At 24.5% G+C, this 23,150-nt stretch overlaps 1 protein-coding gene across 1 annotated transcript; it reads right to left on the bottom strand.

The window, feature by feature from the left end:
- Positions 1-3,532: 3,532 nt before the first annotated feature.
- LOC117177890 (DNA/RNA-binding protein KIN17) lies at positions 3,533-22,011 on the bottom strand. The gene is made up of 2 exons (XM_033368959.1): positions 21,524-22,011; positions 3,533-4,589 (listed from the first exon to the last, which is right to left on the bottom strand). The coding sequence occupies exons 1-2, from the start codon at positions 21,927-21,929 to the stop codon at positions 3,742-3,744; spliced, it is 1,254 nt and encodes a 417-aa protein (XP_033224850.1). The 5' UTR covers positions 21,930-22,011; the 3' UTR covers positions 3,533-3,741.
- Between the last annotated feature and the right edge of the window lie 1,139 nt (positions 22,012-23,150).

Here is a 23,150-nt window from a genome sequence, read left to right as displayed (position 1 = left end):
TAAGACTTACTTTTTCTGTTGAAAATTCATCCTTTTTGGTAGAAATTTCAACTATTTGGTTAGAATTTATGTATTTTGTTGAAAAATCTTTTTTTTTTGTCAAAAATTAATCTTTTTATTTAAAAATGTATCTTTTTCGAGGAAAATTCAAATATTTTCGTTGAATATTCATAATTATAGTTGGAAATTTATGTCTTTGAATATTAATTTTTTAATTAAAAGTTTAACTATTAAATTTTTGGTGTGAGAATTATCTTTTTTTTGGTTGGAAATGCGTCTTTTTTGGAAGAAATTACTCTTCTTGTTTAAAAATGTATCTTTTTCGTGTAAAATTCAAATATTCTCGTTTTCAATACATAATTTTTGTTGAAAATTTATCTCTGATTAAACATTAAATTTTTAACTATTGAATTTTTGATGGGAAAATTATCTTTTTTCATTTGAAACTTCGTATTTTTTCGCAGAAATTAATTTTCATAATTCAAAATTAATCTTTTTTGTTTAAATTTTAATTATTCTAGTTTAAGACTTACTTTTTCTGTTGAAAATTCATCCTTTTTGGTAGAAATTTCAACTATTTGGTTAGAATTTATGTATTTTGTTGAAAAATCTTTTTTTTTTGTCAGAAATTAATCTTTTTATTTAAAAATGTATCTTTTTCGTGGAAAATTCAAATACTTTCGTTGAATATTCATAACTTTAGTTGAAAATTTATATCTTTTAAGATTAATTTTTAATTAAAAATTTAACTATTTAAGTTTTGGTGAGAGAATTATCTGTTTTTGGTTGAAAATTCGTCTTTTTCGGGAAAAATTACTCTTCTTGTTTAAAAATGTATCTTTTTCGTGTAAAATTCAAATATTCTCGTTTTCAATACATAATTTTAGTTGAAAATTTATCTCTGATTAAACATTGAATTTTTTACTAAAAATGTAACTATTTAATTTTTGGTGGCAGAATTATCTTTTTCGGTTTAAAATTCGTCTTTTTTGGAAGAAATTAATTTTCTTAATTGAAAATTGATTTTTTTTGGCTAAAAGTTTAATTATTCTAGTTGACGATTTATTATTTTTGTTGAAAATTCATCCTTTTTAGTAGAAATTTCAACTATTTTGTTAAAATTCATGTATTTTCAGGTCGGCTGCTGGATTGGGAAACCGGAAAATGACCGGTAATTTTTTGAAGCCGGGAAAAATCGGGAAATGACTGAATTTTGTTTTTGACCAGGAATTTTGCAAATTTGTAGAAGAAAATTCTGTTCACGTTCGATTTTAACATTTTTTAAATAATTAGTGGAATTATTATGTTTTTCTATTCTGTTACGTTTTTCAAAATTTCTTTACTTTAAAAATTTTCCATTAAAAATTTTTATTTCTAAGGTTACATTTTTAATTTAAAGAATTTGTAAGTGCTTTCTTAAAGACTTGGACAAATAAAAAATAAAAGCCTTTGATGTTGAAAATTTTGAATAAAAAACATTTTTATTTAATAAATAATTTTTTTTATTAATCTCTACTTTTAAGTGATAAAAAGTGAACAAGAACGGTTTGACAAAACGATTTTAAACCAGTTCAAAATTGAAGAATTTTCAGATTTTTACGTTAAAACTTAAACGGTTTCAATTTGAAAGTTTTAACTATTTTTAACTTAAAAATAACTTCCTAATATATTCTTAATTAAAAGATTTGATTAAATTTAAAATATTGTTTCAGTTTAAAATATTCAATTTGAAATTTGTAATAAAAAAAAAAAGATTAATTATTGAATATTTGGCAATATTTGAATTTTTATTTAAGATAAGTAAATTGAAAACAAATATTTAAAAGTAAAGAATATCTTTAACTGAAATGTTTAATCTAGGAAACCTGGAATCGTTAAAATTTCGAAGAGCCTTTGAACTTTGAACGTTACAATTTTAATTGTTGTATTTGAAAAATGCTTAATTTGTCAGTGAAATTTTAAATTTTTTATGTATAATTTACAAATGAACATTTGTAAAAAAAATTGAGTAATTTTAAGAGATATTTGGGAGTCTTAAAAAGGTTAAAAATTATCATGCAAATTATAAAAAGTTTTCTTAAAATCATCTAGAATCTTTTTTTAAAATTTTGTTTAAATTTTTTTTAAACTTTTAAAATATTCTCTTAAAATAATTTTTCAAAATGAAAAGTTTTTTTTTTATTTTCCTAGGAATCTTAATAAAATGTTTTTATTTTTTTAAGCATTTAACAATTCTTGAAAAGAATCTAATTTTTTTTTGTTTAAAATCTGCAAAAATCTACATTTTGTTTTATATTAGGCTAACATTTCAAGTTTTACGTTAAGTTTGAATCTTTTCAAAACTTCTACATGTCTCTTAAAATTACTCAAATTTCGCCCACAAGTAATAAATGTTCAATTGTTATTTAAGCATCCAAATTGTAAAGAAATTTTCTAAAATTTGCAGGATTTTCTGAAAATTGTAGAAAAAATTCAATTAATTTTGACAGGAGTTCTGAAAAAATTTTCAAAATAATTTTAAATTTAAAACCAACTTAAAACACCTTCTAGATTTTTAAATATTTTTAAATAAAATTTTGAAGCTTTCCAAAGATGTTTAAACTATTTTAAAAGAAAATAATTGAATTTCCAATTTAAGAAGTTTTCAGTAAAAATTTTTTCAATTTTTCAATATTTGGTGTTTCTAGTTTCAAATTCCTTAAAATTATATAATTTTGAAAATTTTACAGTTCATTGATTGATTTTTTTAATTAGAGCATTGAAAATGATAACGTGAAAGCATAAAATCTATTTTCAATTTTAAATGTTCAAAATTTAATAGTTTCACTTTGAGTGCTTTTATTTAAAGCTCAGTTTTTATTACCTCAATTGGAAAATTTTTTAGCTTTACGTTGATCGCCAAAAATGTTTTCAAACCGGTAAATGACCGGGAATTTATTTCGTCCATTAAAACGGCCACCCTGATTTTGTTGACCAATCTTCCTTTTTGGTAAAAAATTAACCTTCTTGTTTAAAAATGTATCTTTTTCGTGGAAAATTAAAATATTTTCTTTGAATATTCATCATTTTAGTAGAAAATTCATATTTTGGCGATTTGACACGAAAAAGATGCAATTTCAATTAAAATCATAAATCTTGAACGCAAAAATTTGATTTGATATTTGATATTTCAACCTGAAAATACTTGAATTTTAATAAATTAACAACAGTTCAATTCATCAAAAGACAAATTTTCAACATGCGTTGAATTTTTAACTAAAAAGAATTTTCTGTTCAAGAAAAAGAAAATATTGCAAACTGGTAAATTCTCAGCAAAATACACGCAGTTTCAACGAGATACTTAAATTTTTAACTCAAGTCGATCAATTTAAACAAAAAATGAAGCTCACTCACGAAAAAACTCCCTGACAATTCCAGTTTTTCCAGGATTTGAGTAGACATCCCGGAAAATCATTTTTCATCTAAAAATCGATTGGGGTATTTTAGTATAAACAGAAATTTATATCAAAAAAGTTTTATTACAGTACTTCTCAAAAGCACATAATATTTGTAAGCGCACTTCCTCATATTAAACAATGAAGTATTTTTATTTTCAGGTCTCATCAGTCGACAACTAATGAAAACTCAAGAAAATGCAATGAAACCTCAGAAATGAATAATTTACATTCATTGATAAACTTAAACGTACCAAACATCATATTTACATCTTTTCAACCATCCATAAATTTCTAATGCTTTTCATCATTCGCTGAATTTGCAAATCTCTTCATAAGGAACTCTTTTAAGAATCTCTCCCTTCTTAAACTCAACATCAACACAAAAGTCTTCTATTCTCACTTTCCTGATTGTCACAATTTCCCCGGCGTCTTTTCCTTTAAGAATGATAACTTCTCTGCCAATCGCAGGTATGACAGTTTCAAGATGTTCCTGATCTATTTTCACAACGTGACCTTCCACTTCTTCGGGAGATTTCAGTTTAACTTTCCCGACGAAGAAGGATTCATCCACAAGTTCGGAAATAACACCCTTGGCTTTGTAATACTTTTCTCCTAGCCTCCTCGTTACAATCTTCACCACCAAACCCCGCCTCAACCAGCCTTTCGCCTCCTTTTCACGTTTTTTACTTGACGGTTCCTCCGAATGGCTACTTTTTCTTTTCGAACTTTTCAAACTTCTCGACGAACTGGATTCACTTTCATTCGCATCAATTGATTCTAAAGAATTACTTCTTTCGCGTTTCACACTTTGCGAACTTTTCCTGGAACTGGATTCACACTCAAGTTCAGTAATTGGTTCTTCTTTGAGGGACTGTTTCTTTTTTCCGGATATTCCGAGTTTAACTAAAGATGCTGGCAGAACTTTTGGTTTTAGTTTCATGTTTAGTACTAGTGGTTCGTCTTCGGTACGGATTAATGGTGTTGGTTCGTCGCTCGATTCGTCGGGTGCGTTTTGTCGACCACTTTCCACTTGTTTCTCGATGAACGCCATCATTCGTTCTTCCTCATTGCGGTCCATCTTTTCCTTCTTTGCCTGCTTCTCCAGATAAGCTACTGCCTCAGGATCGCGGTCGATGTACGTTATAAACCATCCTGCGAATCAGAATAAATATTGGCTATAAATATTATTTTTTACCTGAAAAAAAAACCCTGAAAAAGTCCTTCAATTTTGCTAATGGTATTGGAATCTTTATTCGTCTAACGAGAGAACCTTTAGGTCTTTTGATTGATACTATCCTCAATGAAAAGTAGATATCAAAGGTCTTTTGAGAAAAATCAAAAAGACTCAATTTGGATCCATTTTCGAGAAAAATGCATTTTAAAAATTGCAAACGGATTCTTATCGAACCTGTGTAAAAGTATTTTGAAACGTCGGTATCAAAATGCTTGTTTATTCCATTTTTGAATAAGATTTAATATAATTATGATATTTATTGATTATTTATTTCTTATTTTCAATACCAGAATAAATATTTGTGATTTCTCCTGGTTGATAAAAAATTAACTCTCTTTCCAAAATCTACCATTTTTTCATATATACTAAACTATTACAATGGTGCGCAAAAGTTTTGGGCCACATTGTTTTTCTGATCTATTCTTTCAGAGGCGAACTCGAGTAAAAATCCATTGATGCGGGAATTATGTAAACACTTTGTACCAAACATTAAAGTAGGCAACAAGTTTTTAAAAAAAATTCCATTGTTTTTTTTCGATTATATTCCATATTGACGTGTGCAAAAGTATTGGGCCACTATGTTCAGATATCTCTAGAAGCGATGTTATGGTAACAACTTCGATTCCTCGCGTTCGTCAATTGTTTAACCTATCAGATCAAATCATTCTGAAGTCAAAATGCCGAGACATACGACCCATGAGATTCGGGAAGCTGTGTTAAATCTTTCTGAACAAGGGAAGATTTCTCGTGAAATTGCTGCCTCATTGAAAATTGGTAAGAGTACTGTAAACAGATTAATTGAGAAATTCAGTACTACCCAGAGTCTACTGGACCTCCCACGATCTGGTAGACCACGGAAAACAACAATTCGTGTTGACAAGATCATCAAACGCAAATCAACAATTGATGTCAAGAAGATGGCATCTGAAATTGTCAATGAACTCCGCGATGAAAACCTTGCCAACGTGAGTAGGAGCACTGTGCCTCGTCGTTTGAACGATATGGGACTGTTCGGACGCATTGCTGTTAAGAAACCCTTGATCAGCAAGAAGAATCAGAAGGCCCAATTGGATTTTGCGAAGAAATACCAACACTGGACTCCGGAGCAGTGGGCTAAAGTACTTTTTTCTGACGAATCGAAGTTCAATCTATTCGGAAGTGATGGTAAGAAGTATGTTCGACGTCCGAAAAATACCAGATACGATTCTCGGTATCAAATTCCAACAGTCAAACACGGAGGTGGATCAGTCATGGTTTGGGCGCTATGTCTTCGCAAGGAGTAGGTCCACTGCACAAGATTGAAAGCATCATGGACAAAGTTATGTATCGAGATATTATGGCAGAAAAAATGTTACCATATTCTAGAAAAAAATTCCCAAAAACTGGATTTTCAAGCAAGATAACGATCCGAAACATAAGTCGAAGCTGATTAAGGAATTTTTGAAAGGGCGAAAAGTGAAGCTTCTGGATCATCCAGCTCAATCTCCACACCTAAATCCGATTGAAAATTTGTGAGACACACTCGGAAGACATGTTGGAACGAAGAAACATTCGAACAAGGATGACATATGGCGAACTCTTCAGGAAGAATGGGGAAAAATACCGAAAGACTACGTTAAACGCTTAGTTGATTCAATGCCTCGACGATGTGCTGCTGTAATTGCTGCTAAGGGTATGGCTACAAAGTATTAGTCAATAAGCAACGAAATAATAACTTTCTTGTTTATTTTATGGACGTCAATTATTTTATGAACCTATGGGATAAGTGTGGCCCATTATTTTTTAACACTGTCGTTACAAACAATGTGAATAGAATTGTCAACAAACTTCATTAAAAATATGTAAATGTTGTAGTTTTGTAGTTGAATAAATACTGAAATTTTGTATATATTCAATTTTTCTCAACTGCTTTTGTTCACCAGATATAGTCAGAAATGTGTTTGGCCCAAAAATTTTGCGCACCACTGTATGTGCGCGCGCTCACTTTTATGCTTATTTTTATCATTTACTCAATTTACTAATAACAATTCATTTGTTAAAATTTTCTGAACACTTATATTTTTGTTCACATATTACGTAACATTATTTTAAACCCTTTTACCTTTTGACACCCTAACTGCAGTTGCGTAACATTTTTTGTATTAGTTTAAAAAACTTAATAGACTTTTTGTAAATATAAATAGATATTTAGGATGAAGTGCGGTATAGAAATACATTAAACAATATTTTGATGTAACACAACAATGCTTTTTTGAAATTTTTTCTAGTTTCACACATTTAAAAATTATTTACGAGGAAAGAAGTATCAGCAGTTTTTTTTAGAATTATATAAATTTTATCATTTTCATGAGAGAATTAGGAAGCATTTTTAAATATTTCAGATATGTCAAAAAAAGAATGTAGAATGTTTTAGAAATATATATTTTATTTTACAGGATTTTACAAATTATTAGAAAAACCTTAGCCTTTTCTATAGATATTTAGGGCTATTATAATTTCAGAAGAAATGATAAATATTCCATCAATTTTTGGAAATGCTTTCAAGGTTTAAAATATTTTGAATCTATGCAAAGCTTCTTGAATTCCTAAAAATATTTTTAAATTAATTCAATTTTTCTTGAAATTTTGAAAAATCATTTAAAATTTAACAAATTAAGCTCAAAATATTCAAAAATTTCTTACAAATTTGAAGAAAATTATAAAAGATTTTTGAATATTTCAGATTCGACAACAAAAAATCTAGATTAAAAAAAATATTTTACGGGATTTTACAAAATAGTAGGAAAAGTTTGAGCCCTTTTAAAATAAATATCTAAACAATGCCTCTTAAATTCTTAAAAATATTTTTATCTGACTGGAAATTTTCTTGAAATTTTGAAAAGTTATTTCAATTGTAAAACGCTGCCTCAAAACATCCCCAATTTTCATAGGATCTTGAATAACATTTCTTTATTTTCCTTTAATCTTCGCAAATTGAAACATTTTGCTTTAAAATCTTCTACTCTTTTTCGATATTTAAAGAAATATTTGATGTTTCGAAATATTTTTAAATTTAGACCTAAAGCTCATTTTTCAAATTAAAAAATCGAAAGAAATTATTTTGGGAACCTAAAGAATTTATGTTATTATCCTGAATTTTAAAAAAAGTCCTAAAATATCTTATAAATTTTCATTGTTTTTTAATCGTTTCAGAACTTCTACATATCTCTTAAATTTACTAAAATTTGTTCTTATATATCGTGGCACGATGTTACTTGAAAAACTTTTAAACCCTTTTTTTAAATTTTCTAAAATAATTTCAAACGTTTTGTAATCTTTTGTAATGATCTCTTAGAACTCATTATTAAAAAATTGTTTGAAATTTTCCCATGAATCTAAACTAATATATTTTTCCTTCTCTTGACGCCCTAAAAAATTAAGTTTACCTAAATTTAAATTAAATCCGGGAAAATGGAAATAATTGTCTTAAAATCTTCCATATATTTTAAAAACAGTTTTGAAATCTTTAAATTTTTTAATTATTATTTCAAAATGAATTATTAACTTCTTCAAATTTTCCCATAACTGTTTAAAAAATTTTAATCTCAAAATCTTTCGAAATTATTAAGACGCTTCTATTGTTGTAATTCTTAAAATAAGTTTTTTCAATGATTGTATTTTACTTATCTGTTTGAAAAAAAATATATCACCCAGATGTAAAAAAAGAAAACATTTTTTTCTTCTTAAAAACTCTAGAATTTTAATATGGTAGCAAAATGTTAAAAAAAATTAATGCACAACATAAAATAATTTAAGAAAAAGTTATAATTGAATCTTTATCTAGTTCCATGTTGTGAAAAAATTAGTCATCTAACAATTAATTGATTTCTTCATAAATTTATTTTAAATAAAAATTTTAATATTAACTAAAAATTTCATTTTTTAGTGAATTGATCTTAATTTGAGGTAAAAAATTTAAAAAATTTTACATATACTTTTGAAAATTGAATGCAAATATTAATATCAGAACACCAGTATAATTTCGAAAAATTACTTAATTGAAATAGAGGGACTTTAAAAATAAATTGATTTATATCATGCAAATCATATTCAATGCTCCATTATATAACCTACAAGTAAATAATTAATTTATTTGTTACTTACATTACTTAAATTTTAGGTGATAAATTTTAATCTTTATTCAATTTAATAAACACAAAAAAATATTCAGGTTATATCAATTAGTTATTTTACCAAATAAGAAATAATTTAAATAACCTTTAATATAATATAATAATATAACCTTTAATAACCTTTATTTAATAACCTTTAAATAATTTTTAGTTAATAAATTTTTTTAAATTTGAATTTTCATTTCTAAAATTTTTCTTTATTAATAAACTCGTTAACTAATTCCAGAAAATGGGAGTTTTTGTAAAATCAGTTGATAATTAATTAATCATTTCACAACACAATATCGGAAGCACCATAAAAAATTATATAATTGTAATACAAGTATTTAAAAGAAAAAAAGAAACTTTTATTACGAAAGTAACAGCTAATATTAAATTACATAATCTGAGAGGAAATAAAATATTTATATTACAAAATATTAAACAATTTAAATCCAATCTTTATGTACTTTGATATTTTATTTTTTATTATTAGATTTTAATTTATATTATAATATGATTAAACTTAATGATTTCACACTATATCTATTAATTTAATAATCTTTTATATTATTTTACAAAATTAGATTTTTTTAAAAATTTTTTAAATTATTCCTGTGACATTAAATAAACCAATTTAAAATGTATTGAAATTATATTTAATTTAAAATTTCTAAATAATATCAAAATATGAAATATGAATATAACGTGAAAAAAATTATATTGTTAATGACTCAATTATGTAAAATTTAGAATTAATATAGTTCCAATATTAAGTAGTTAATAAATTTTGATTAGATAACGTTAAAATAAAATAAGGTATTAATTTTAATATATAAATAACAAGTTTTTTAACATTAAATCATTAACATAATTAAAACATTAATATAATAAATTTATTTAATTGTAATTTAGCTTTTAATAACTTTATGTTTTAATCAAAATGTTAATTATAATTTATATAATAATATTATTAAACTTAATGATTTCGCAATACATTTATTAATTTAATAATCGTTTATATTAATTCACACAATGAAACTTTAAGATAAACTTTAGTTAATTATTCCTGTAACATTGAATAAACCAATTAAAAATTTATTAAAATTATATGTAATTTTTATTTTGTACATAATTTCAAAGTATAAAATATAATATTATTATAAAAAATGAATAGCATGTGTAACATGATATTATTAGGCTTTATGATTTGCAAATATAAAAATAAATAAAATATTATTATAACTAAAACGTTAAAAAAAAATTTGTTAATGGCTCACTTATGTAAAATTTAAAATATCTATTAATTTAATATTCTTTTACATTATTAAAATAATATATTTTAACATAAACTTTAAATTATTATTCCTGTAACATTGAATAAAACACATTACAGTAAAAAGTATCTTCAGTAATTTAATAACACGATTGAAGAATTATGAGAAACAAATTTAAATATTACAAATTGCGCGTTCGTTTCTCTGTGTTTCTGTTTACTAACATGAAAACATGCAAATTTCAAAATCCATCATTAGACAAATTTCTAAATAATTCATTAATCTTTTCAAACAAGAATTAATAATTAACAATTTTAAATTGCCAGCGTTTGACAAATTAAAAAAAGACAAATTGTTTAATTTTTACGTCAAAGCGCTAAAGATTAAAAAAATTAATTTGAATTGAAGAGCCACGAAACTAGTATTATTTTAGATTAAAATTTCGAAAATAGGACAAAGTCAAAACGTTAAAAATTGAATATTTTAAAATTCGAATTTTGAAAATTGGGTCATTTAAAATTTGAATAATTTTAAATAATAATTTTTTTTATAATTTGATATTGAAAAATAAATTAAATCTTTCAAAGTCATAGATTCTGAAATTCCAGAATTTTAAATTGTTAATACACAATAAAATTCCAAGTTGACATTAAAGCTGATTAGACAAATTTTTCTAAAATGAAAAACTTACTAGAATTTTTTTTTTTTAACTTCAAAATAAATATTAATTTTAAATGGAAAGCGTTAAAATAAAAAAAATTCTACTACGGGAAGTTAAAACTTAAAGCATGCGAACTTCATTTCAAAATAAACAAACTTTTGGTCACCAAAAATTGTGGTATTAACACTTTTTTATGCTCAAACCCGAAAGACAAAAATTAAAAATGTAGCGTTCATCATGAAAATTCAGAACTCTGAAATTGTAACCATTTTAAATTACCGAAAATATCCATTTCTTGGTGTATCGATTTCATATTGCTTAACTTTTTAAACTTTAAACTCAATTTTTAATTTTTTTAGTTTAAAATCTCCCTTCAGAATTATTATTCATTCTAGAAATTTTCAATTTGAAATTATTTATTTGTTTCAATCTTCATTAAAAATCCGAAAATTTTAAGATCTTACATTGAATATTAAGATAAAGAATACAAAAAATTATTGTTATAATTAGACTTCATTTTTTAAAATTGTAAAATTTTAAGCTTTTAATTCGAAATTGGTTTACAATTACATCCAAAATTATGAAATCCAAAACTGATTATCAAGGCTTTTAATATGAAATTTTGAAATATTTAATAGCGAAATGGACCACAAATTTTGAATATTGGAATCTAAAACTACAATATTGTGACATTTAAAATTCGAAACCTTCAAAAATTAATCTGAAAATAAATTTAAGAAATAACTTTAGTTTCAAGGCCTCACCGATTAAATTGTTTTAGAACAGCACATTGAAAACTATAATTTGAATTTAAAATTATTGAAATTTCAAGAACAATAAATATATACTTAATAAGTATCCTATATTTTAAAGTAACATTTTAAATTACTGGATAGAATTTTTAACTAAAAGTAAAATCAAAAGGCACTGCCATTTTCACCATTCCTAATTGAAAAATTTCAGATACTTCGAGAAAAAACTGAGACTTTCAAATGAAAATTTTAATAATAAATAACGAAATACCAATGGATGCAGTGACTTCTTTCACAAACATTTACTAAAAGGAACCAGAAGTGTCTTGAAAGTGTATTTTCACGTAATATAGATAATTGTCCATTATTTATGTTTTTTTGTTGTTTTTGTAGTTTGTGGAAAAAAATTTAATTTTTTATTTATTACCGAAATTGTTGTTTGCAACACTTTTTTCCTTATTTAATTTAAAAAATACTAGAAACTATTGAAGAATAAAATTTGTTAATAAAATGCACAATTGTCCAAATGAGAGATAATAAAAATACGATAAACAGAGTTTTTATTGAAAATAAGAAATAATTAATCGTTAAATATCATAATTATATTAAATGTTAATCAAAAATTGAATAAACAAGTATTTTGATAAAAAAAAAATAAACAAAAAAGTACTGATCTTGTGATATTTTTAACATATAATCTTTTACAAACGGAATAAATCAGTATTTAATATAAAAAATTTTAATTTTCAAATATATTACTTTATTTTAAACAAAAAAAGTATTTTCCACTAAAAAAGATGAGTTATTAACAAAATACTTGAATCTTCAACAAAATGTTTCAATTTTTAACATAATAGTTGAATTTGCAACCTAAAAAGACAAATTCCCAACAAAAAAGTGTCATAGTTTATATTTGAATCAGCACAGATGTAATTTATACAAAAAAAAAACAATTTTAAAAACCGAAAAAATGAATTTTTAACAAGTAAAGATTTTACATTAAAAAAAGAACATTTTTTTATCCAGATTATTAAACTTTCAAGTCAAAAGTAGAATTTTCACTACAAAAATTGAATTTTAAAACAAAAAATATGACTCTTCAGCAAAAAATTAATTTTCCACGAATCTGTTGCATTTTTATACAACAAAAATGAAAAATTTTCAAATAAAAAAAATCAATTTAAAAAAAATGGAAAATTAATTTAAAAACAGAAGAAAGGCTTGGGTTTTCAATTAAGAAAGATAAATTTTCAAAAAAATAGTTGAATTTTCCCTTAAAAAAAATATCAGTTGACTTTTTACTATCAAAATATGAATTTTTAAACAAGAAATAAGTTTCTACGGGAAAAAAATTAATTTTCAATCCGAGAAGACAAATTTTGAACCAAAAAAGCTGAGTTTTTAACAAAATTGTTGAACTCTCTATCAAATAGTTGAATTTTTTGTAAAAAGATTAAATTTTTCTTAAAACAGATGAATTTTTACGGAAAAAAATTTTAAAAATATAGTTGAATTTTCATCCAATAAAAGATTTCACTTGACTTTTTAACATCAAAATGTAAATTTTTTTTATAAAAAAACAAGTTTCTAAAATAAAAATTAAATTTTCAATCCAAAAATTTATTTTTTTTACCAAAAAGGATGAATTTTTTACAAAATAGTTGAATTCTCTACCGAAGAGTTGTATTTTTCTCCAAGAAAGATGAATGAAAGAGTTTAATTTCTTAATAAAATAGTTGAATTCTCTACCAAATAGTTGCATTTTAATCCAAGAAAGATGTCATTTCACTAAAAAAGATGACTTATTAACAAAATACTTTAATTTTTTTTAAAATATCTAAATTTTTAACATAATAGTTGAATTTTCAACCTAAAAAGACAAATTCCCAACAAAAAAAGTGTCATAGTTTATTTTTTAATCAATACAGATGAAATGTATACCACAAAAAAACAATTTTTAAACCAAAAAGACGAATTTTCAACAAATAAAGATTTTAAACTAAAAAAAGAAAAAAGTTTAAATTATTAAACTTTCAAGCCAAAAGACGAATTTTCACTGCACAAATGTAATTTTCCAATAATAAATGACTTTTCAGCAAAAAATCAACAAAAATGAAATTTCAAACCAAGAAAATTATTTTTTTACAAGAAAAGCAGAATTTTCAACTAAAAAAAATGAACCTTAAAGAAATAGAAAAGTTTTATTTTCAGTTAAAAAATTAATTTTACTCTAAAAAAAGACTTTTCTACTGAACAGTTACATTTTCAACCAAAGACAAACGCCTTTAATCAAAACAAAAAATTTTGACATTGTACTTGTTTTGCCCAAGTAGTCGAATTTTCAATTGAAAAAGATTAATTTTTAAACAAAATAGTTAAACTTTCAACCACGATATGAATTTTCAACTAAAAATATAAATATTAAAAAATATATATGTTAACAAAGTGATTTAGCCAAATTTTGTAAACAAAAAAATGAAATACTCAAGCAAAGAAGAAGAATTTTTAACCAAAAAGCTGCATTTTTATAATAAAAAAAAACAATTTCTACTAAGACAAATTTTTAGATCAAGAAGATAAATTTTCAGAAAATACTTGAATTTTCGGTTAAAAAAGATTTCAAGTGACTTTTCAGGATCAAAATATGAATTTTTAACCAAGAAATAAGTTTCTACTTAAAAAAAAAATAGAATTTTAAATGAAAAAAGACGAATTTTTAACCAAAAAAGATGAGTTTTTAACAAAATTTTTGAATTGTTTGCCAAATAGTTGCATTTTTATCTAAAAATATGAAATTTCTCTTAAAACAGATGAATTTTTATTGACAAAAAAAGTTGAATTTTCATCTAAAAAAGATTCGAATCGATCAAAATATGCATTTTTTAACAAAAAATAAGTTTCTGCGAAAAAATTAAATTTTCAATTCTAAAAAGATGATTATTTTTAACCTAAAAGGATGAACTTTTAACAAAATAGTTTAATTCTGCACCAAAAAGTTGCATTTTTATCCAAGAAAGATGCCAGTTCTGTTAATGCAGGTAAATTTTGAAATCAAAAATATAAACTTTCAAAAATTAGTTAAATTTTCAACCGAACAGTTGCATTTTTATTCAAGAGAGATAAAATTTCTTCTAAAACCGATAAATTATCAATAGAACCTCTTAAAAAACTACAAAAACTAGTAAAATTTTCACCCAAAGAAGATTCCAGTTCACCTTCCAACACGAAAATAAAAATTGTAAACAATAAGTCAATTTGCTGCTAAATAATCGAATTTTTAATCAAAAAGTACGACTTTTCAAGAAGGTTGTTATTTTTAACCAAACAGTTGCATTTTTATCCAAGAAAGATGCAATATTTCTGTTTAAAAAAAGGAACTTATAAATCCAAAAGACAATTTTTCAGAACAAAAAAATAGTTTTCATACAAAAAAGATTTCAGTTGATTTATCAGCAACAAAATATAAATTGTACACAAAAAGTTAATGTTCTACAAAAAGAGTTGTATTTTTAAACTAGAAAGACGAATTTAACAGAAAAAAACCAACTTTCAACCAAAGTGATGAATTTTTAACTGCAGTAGATGAACTTGATACCAAAAAAATAAATTTTAATTAAAATTATGCAAACTTACTGGAATACGGGAATTTTCAACTAAAAATATTAATTTTAAACAAAAAGATTAATTTTCAAAAAAAAAAACGATTTCAACTACTAAAACAGGTGAATTTTTGAATCAAAAAGAAAAATTAAAAAAAAAATTGAATTCTAATCAAAATGAAATTTTCTACGACAATAGTTCAGTTTTTTTAAAAAAACACTTGGAGTTTTATCCATGAAAGATTAAATATTTTTACTAAAAAAGATGAAATATTTTTGCTAAAAAAGATTTCAGTTGACTTGTCAGCAACAAAATATAAATTTTACACAAAAAGTTAATGTTCTACGAAAAAAATTGTATTTTTAAACTAGAAAGACGAATTTAACAGAAAAAAACCAACTTTCAACCAAAGTGATGAATTTTTATTACTGCAGTAGATGAACTTGATACCATAAAGATAAATTTTTATTAAAATTATGCAAACTTACTGGAATACGGGAATTTTCAACTAAAAATATTAATTTTAAACAAAAAGATTAATTTTCAAAAAAAAAAAAAACGATTTCAACTACTAAAACAGGTGAATTTTTGAATCAAAAAGAAAAATTTAAAAAAAAAATTGAATTTTAATCAAAATGAAATTTTCTACGACAATAGTTCAGTTTTTTTAAAAAAACACTTGGAGTTTTATCCATGAAAGATTAAATATTTTTACTAAAAAAGATGAAATATTTTTGCTAAAAAAGATTTCAGTTGACTTGTCAGCAACAAAATATGAATTTTAAACCAAAAGTTAATGTTCTACGAAAATAGTTGAATTTTTAAACCAAAAATACGATTTTTTAACCAAACTTTTAAATTTGCAACCAAAAATAATGTCTTTTTAAGAAAATTTTTAAATTTCCAACCAAATAATAAAATTGATGACTAAAAAGATAATCTTCAGGATTAAGTTTTTGCGAATATGCAAAAATTACGTACATGAGTAAGAGTATAACTTTTCATAGCACGGACGCATTTTTGACAAATTATAATACAAGATTTTCTGAAATATAGATTTTGAACAAAATAGTTGAATTTCCAGCTAAAAAAAATTATTTTCCACCAAAAAGAATGACTTTTCAACAAAATACACGAATTTTCAATCCATTTTTTGATGTTTTAACAAAAATACAAAATTTGCACTCAAATAGTTTAATTTTTAAAGTTTATCTCTGAAATTTTATATCATCCCCATAAATGTATATTATAATAATTTGTAACTTGCATTCATATTAAAACAGACGAAATTTCATTGCCCAGTTTAAAAAAATTTGAAAATATTTTTTGTAATTCATTTTGAATTCATCCTAAATTATTATTAGTTTATACTACATTTTTTACATTCTTCTAAATTTACTCAAATCTATTAATTCGATATAGATTTTTCATGTTTTTATTTCATTCATCTTAAAGTCTTCAAAACTCACCCTAAGTTTGGAGGCATTTGATCAAATTCTATTAAAGTTTCTTTAATTTTTCCCTAGTTAATTATAAACTCATTTTTGAATTTATTGAATTATGATTGTACAAAATGTAGAACTGATTTATTTTGAAAGTGGTTAGTTTAAATAAGTTTTTTTTGGAAATGTTATATTAAAAACTTTTTAAACTAATTGAAAATTGTACATTTCAGTATTTTTTTAAATATTACATTTAGTTTATAAGATATTATCTCAAAACTATTCAGCTTCAACGTTTTTAATTTTTTAAAGAATGGTTAAGTATCAAATACCTTGATTCAGAAAGTGCACTTTTAATACTTTGAATCATAATTTTCCTTTATTTTTCATGTTTTGAATTTGAAAATATAAATGAGAAAAAAGCTTTTTTGGAGACTAAAAAAACTGGTAAATTTTGGGATGCTAAAAGTTAAAAAAACGGCCTGTCATATGAAAAAAATAGGTAAAGGGGATTTTGTAGCTACGTTTTGGAACATACATCCTTATAATTATTTTAATTTGTTTTGTCCCGTTTCTTCAAACAGTCAATTTCATTATTTATAATGTTCTTTTTACGATAAAACGAAAACCACGCGTTTTATTAATAAATTATTTCAAAAAATTTTTAGATTTTTTTGGGTTACACAACCTTTCTCTTATATCTTGTGTCATTTTACCAAAAATCTAATTTTTTTATTTTAATGCTGTTATTCACGATTAAAATAGAAACTACCAATCATATAAAAAAAACCATTAAAAAAAATTGTATCGTATAAAAAAATGATTAATAAGAAATTTGTAGATATTTTTTGGGTGAATAATGTTTGCCTCATAATTTTTTCCTACCTTGCATAGTTTGGCAAGAAAATACAATTTTTTATTGCTTTTTGTTTGATCAAAATTTGAATTATCAATTTTTTGAAAAAATTCAAAAAGTTGTTATGATAATCTTGTAGGGCTTTCGAAAATTAACATTTTACTTTTCAAGTACTATGAACAAGTGTACAGAGAATTTTTGAAAAAGTGGTCTCAAAAATATTCAAAATGTGTCCACTTTTTAATTTTTTATCCAAAATGGCTGGCTAACGAACTTGACCTTTAGTTAAGGACACTAAACGAGTGTACCAAAGGCCAATCTAATAGATTAATTTTTTCAAAAGTTATCGTGTTCACAGACATACAGACAGACACATTCGTAAAAACCTGTTTTTCGGATACAGGGAGTCTCAAAATATGGACATTTGACAAAAAATGGGGGAGGGGAGGGGGTCAAATTTTACACAAATCTAACCCCTTTTCTGATGAGAATGTAAAAGGTCAGTTTTTAACCATAAATGGAAGTTCAATTTTCATTCAGTTCAAAAGTTAAATTTTCCACAAAAAAATGTAAATTAAAACGATGAATTTTCAACTGGAATAGATGAATTTTTAACCGAAAGATGAATTTTGAACAAAAAAGTTCAACTTTCAACCAAGTAGTTTTATTTTCAACCAAAAAGATGAATTTTTAAGAAAAAATTTGGAATAGAAAAATAGTTGAATTTCAAATGAAAAACATCAGTTTTCAACCCTATAGTTGCATTTTAAATTAAAAAATTCAGTTTTCAACGAAAAATAAAATAGTTAAACCTTCAGTTAAAATAATGCATTTTTCATTTTAAAAAAACAACTTTTAACCAAAGTGATGAATTTTCAACTAAAAATATGAATTTTTAACTGCAGTAGATGACGATTGAAGTAAAAGGATTAATTTTCAAACAAAAATGGAATAATTATTTTCCACTGAAAATAATTAATTATATGAATTTTAAACCATAAAGATGAATTTTTAACAAAATGATGAATATTTAACTGGAATACGTGAATTTGCAAACAAAAAGATTAATTTTCTATAAAAAAAAAGATTTTTCAACGAAAAACAAGAATTTTCAATGAAACTATTTCAAAGAAGATTCATCGAAATTTCATTATTTTCAAACAAAAAAATATTAGATTTATACCCAATGATTTTTCTTAGAAATAATCTAATTTACACACTTACACAATTTCTGATTTTTTAAAGTGTTTTTCGACAGAAATTAAAATTTATTAAAAGATCATTAGGTTTAAAAAAAAGATTCATATTTTTTTGACAGATTTAGGTCATGTTGGAATTTTACATCGAATTATTATAATATAAACAAGGTTTAAAATCTTTTCATTATTTTGGATTGTGTTATTCTTGTTCGTCGGAAATTGATATTTAAAAAAAAACTTAGTAAATTTAAACAAAAAATGATTAGATCTAGATTCAATGATTTTCGCGTCGAAAATTGAAATTTGTATCAACAAACTGTATTTTCAAGAAGATTCACAACTTTTTAAAGAAGATTTTCAATTAAAGGCCATGTTAAAATTTTTCACTAGAAATTGGTTATTTTAAACAAAAAACAACCAATTTTAAACAAGATTTATAATTTGCAGTTTTTTTCGTTATATTATAGTTTTTTTCGTCGAAATTTAATATTTTTAATAAAAGAAGGTCATAGTTGTTTTAGATTAAATTCACAATTTGTGTGCCATTTTTTTACGTATTATACCGGAAATCGCTATAGAATCTAAATATTTGCAATTGATGATGCTCGAAAATTTACACGTTTTGTTCCAAAATGAACTATTTACGTAAACAATGTAAACTTTTTTTAATTCTTTTTTTTTGTTTGCTAAGAATTAGTTTTTCAACTAAAAATTTAATTATTTTACTTCTGATTCTAAATTTATTTTTTAAAGTTTAAAATAGATCTTTTTGATTGAAATTTCAACTAAAACTCCAAGTCTTTTGTGGTCGAAAATTTAAAGTTTTTGGTTAAATATTCGACTTTTTGGATTGAAAATTCAAGTTTGGTTGAATATTCATATTTTATTTATTTTTTTTTGCTTAGAAATCAATACTATTAATAAAAAATTTAACTATTCCAGTTGCAAGTTCATCATTTTTTGAAAATTTGTCGGATTGAAAACTTAAATATTTGATTCAAAATATCATTTTGTTATTTAAAATAAAGTTTTTACCTAACAATGTAACTTTTACATTTTTTCTTGGTTAAAAGTTGATCTATTTGGGTAAAAATGTTTTTTTTTTTTGTTCATGATTAATTATTTTAATGGAAAATTCATCTCTTTGGTTGGACATGAAATTATTTTGTTGGGAATTAATGTATTTTGTTTAAAATTTGTCCTTTTTGCTAGAAAAATAATTTTTTTGATTGAAAATTCGTCGTTTTCGTTACGAATTTATTTTTGGAGGTTGAAAGTTAAACTATTTGTTTAAAAGTTTAACGATTTTGTTGAAACTTAAATTTGTTCAAATTCAACTACTTCATTTAAAATGTAACTATTTTTGTTGAAAATTCGTTTTTTTATTGTTGAAATATCATTTTTCTATCGAAAATGACCACTTTCGTGCTGAAAATTCTACTACGTTTGGTTGAAGTTGAATATTTTTTGTTTTAAAATAAGACTATGTGGTTGGAAATTCATTTTTGTAATTAGAAAATTCAAGTATTTTGTTGAAAAATCGCCCTTTTTGATTAAAAATTCAACTGCTTTGTTCAACATTTGTCTATTTGGACAGGAAAATCTTTTTTTTTGGACTTCAAATTCACCTTTGTTCTTAAAAATTATACTGTCTTCTAAAAAATGCAATTATGTAGTTTTTGGTTTAAATTTAATCTCTTTTGTTTAAAATTCAATCCTTGGCTGAAAATCAAACTTTTTAAGTTGAAAATTCAACTTATTTGATGACATTTTTATTATTTTATTCAAAATTAAACTTAAACTTCGATAAATCCGTCAAGTTTCAACCAATTCCAATTTAAAAAAATCTCATTTCAAACGGAATTGAACTCACTTTGATAATATAAACACCAAAAAAATTATGGGATTTTAAAAATGTAATTATATTGTTGTTAAAGATGAAAAAAGGAGGAACTTTGAAATATTTTCGATTGTAGCATCGTGATTTTTCACCTTAATAAAATTAATTACAAAAAAAAACTTTTTTGTTCCACGAGACCTACAATTTCTACTATTTTAGTGACCTGGAAAAAGTCAGACAAAGAAAAGATGAATTTTTAACAAAATAGTTGAATTTTTAATCAAAATAGTTTAGTTTTCAACTAAAAAAGATCAATTTTCAACTATTTTCTACAAAACAGTTCAACTTTTAAACGAAAAAAATTAAGTTTTACGCAAAAACCTCTTTTTCAACCAATCTAGTTGAATTTTCAACTCAATCCCTAACTTTCAACGTAAAAGTTAATTCTCTAACAAATAGTTGAATTTTCGCCCAAACATAGTTGAATGTTTGACCCCATAAAAACCATTTTGCTACACAAAAATATGATTTTTCAACACAAAAGTTAATTCTCAACCAAATAGTTGAATTTTCGCCCAAAAATGTTAATTTCCTACCAAAATAGTTCAATGTGCACCCCCCCCCCCCCCCCCCCCCCCCCCCCCCCCCCCCCCCCCCCCCCACGAATTGGCTACAAAAGAATTGAATCTTCTATTATGAGGAAACAAATTTAATTTTAATATTGTAAAAATTAAGGCAATTTATCAACATCTTTTTTTAAAAAAATAGGTTTGCAGATAATTTCTACCGATTGTGTATCTTAAAATTTACTTGAGCCAAGATTCTCGAAAGTTGGGCGTATTATTCAGGATCTAGGCATTTTAAAGTTTAAAATATTCCACATTTTTTCACAATATTGAATTGTCCAAAAAGTATACATTTTTAAGAACAAAAAAAAAAGAATTTTCAAAGAAATAGTCCAATTTTTAGAATAAAAAATAATTTTGAAGAAGAAAGTACAAATTTTCAACTAAAATGAATCTTCAACCAAAAAATGAACTTTTAAGAAAACAATAGAAATGATTTTAGAAAAACCTTTCTCTGTTTCGTCCACAACGCATTTTCCAGAACGTCCAAGCCATTTTACAAATCCAGTCAATGTGAGCCACATAGTTGCATTCATATGAACGTGTTCCCTGTCAGCGATATATTCCTGGTAAACTCGATTCGCAGGTACTCTTTTTGTACCGAATTGTCTGCTTAGTAATTCCAGAAACTGCTGGCAGAACTCATTCGAGAATTGATCGATGTATTTGTGGGCATTGTCAGCAAAAAGAAGAAGTTGTCTATGATGCGATTCGGACGTAGTGTGGCACTTAAATCCATTCTCGTCTCGACACTGCTTTTGACACATTTGACAAAACCATCGCAATTTCTGCAATCCTTTCGCTTTTATCTTGTTGGCTATGTACTTTGGTGTTCCTACTTCGTGTTTACCCATTTTGTAAACACTTTCAAACTTTTTTCGACTTTTGAGGTTAGAAGCTTCTCTGACAGACGAAGTAACACTGGCGATTTGACAGCACCAGTGACTGAGTGACTACCAGTCTCGAGCCCATGATCTAATAAATACATGGTCTAGCCACGCGCAAGTAAAAAAAACCGCACCAATAAAGACTCACCGCTTAATTTCTCCATCTTGGATAATTAAGGCGGCAAACATAAGGGATTTGAAAATGTAAGAATAAAAATTTCTTGTACTTTTGAGGTGCAGAAATATTTGAATCCCAATAAAATGTATTATAATAATGTTGAAGATCGCTAAAGGAAAATATGGATTAACTATTATTTTAGGTTCTGTGTTACATAACCTCTTTCTGCGGACAAAAAGTGACCTATTTGTGTCAAATAAAATGAAATTGAATTCAAGTGAGAAACATGGAAAATGATACGGAATTTTATAGGGCTGAGAAAAACCGGGAAATGACAGTGAATTTATTTTTTGACCGGGAATTTTACAAAATTTTTATTCTAAAAATTTTGTCCAACTTTGATTTCAACGGTTTCTAAATAATCTCCTAAATTGAGATATTTATAAATTCTTATATCATTTAGTTTAGAATGCTTCATTCGCAAATCTTTCACTAGAAAAATTTTCCATTTTAGACTTTTAATTTTTCAGCATATATTTTTATTTAAATAATTTTTAGATGCTGTTTTAAAGGTTAAAAAATTAAAAATTAAAAGTTTTTTTAAATCGAAGATCTTTTTATAAACAGCAGGTGGCCGCCGAACCTGGAAACCGAGAATTTTACGAATTTTCAGAAGAAAAATCTGTCCACGGTCGATTTTAACAGTTTTTAAAATAATTAAAGTGCAGTTTTCAGGATCTAAACAATTAAAAATTAAAAGCATTTGATGTTGAAAATTTTTGATAACAAACAGTTTTATTTTATCAACTGTATATATAAATAAATAAATTATTTTGAAAATTGATCTGTATTCTAAGTGTAGAAATCTGAACAATAATTGATTTGACCAAACAATTCTAGATCCGCTAAAAAATTTGAGAATTCCCAGATTGTAACTGTTTCAATCCGAAAGTCTTGATAAGAATTGAAATCAATATATCATTTATTCCGATAATCTTATTTTTAAATAAAAATTTTCATGATTTATCAATGATATATTTGTCATTCAGAGTTTCAGGTATTCCTTTATA

Source organism: Belonocnema kinseyi, chromosome 8 (genome assembly GCF_010883055.1).
Source record: "Belonocnema kinseyi isolate 2016_QV_RU_SX_M_011 chromosome 8, B_treatae_v1, whole genome shotgun sequence".
NCBI lineage: Eukaryota > Metazoa > Arthropoda > Insecta > Hymenoptera > Cynipidae > Belonocnema > Belonocnema kinseyi.
This window is presented reverse-complemented; position numbering and strand designations above follow the sequence as displayed.

Excerpts from the sequence above, each read along its gene's own strand:
- LOC117177890 (XM_033368959.1), bottom strand. The coding sequence starts at position 21,929 with ATGGGTAAACACGAAGTAGGAACACCAAAGTACATAGCCAACAAGATA. Across the intron at positions 4,590-21,523 it reads TGTGGACGAAACAGAGAAAG|GATGGTTTATAACGTACATC; the intron begins GTTTTTCTAAAA and ends TCTGATTCGCAG.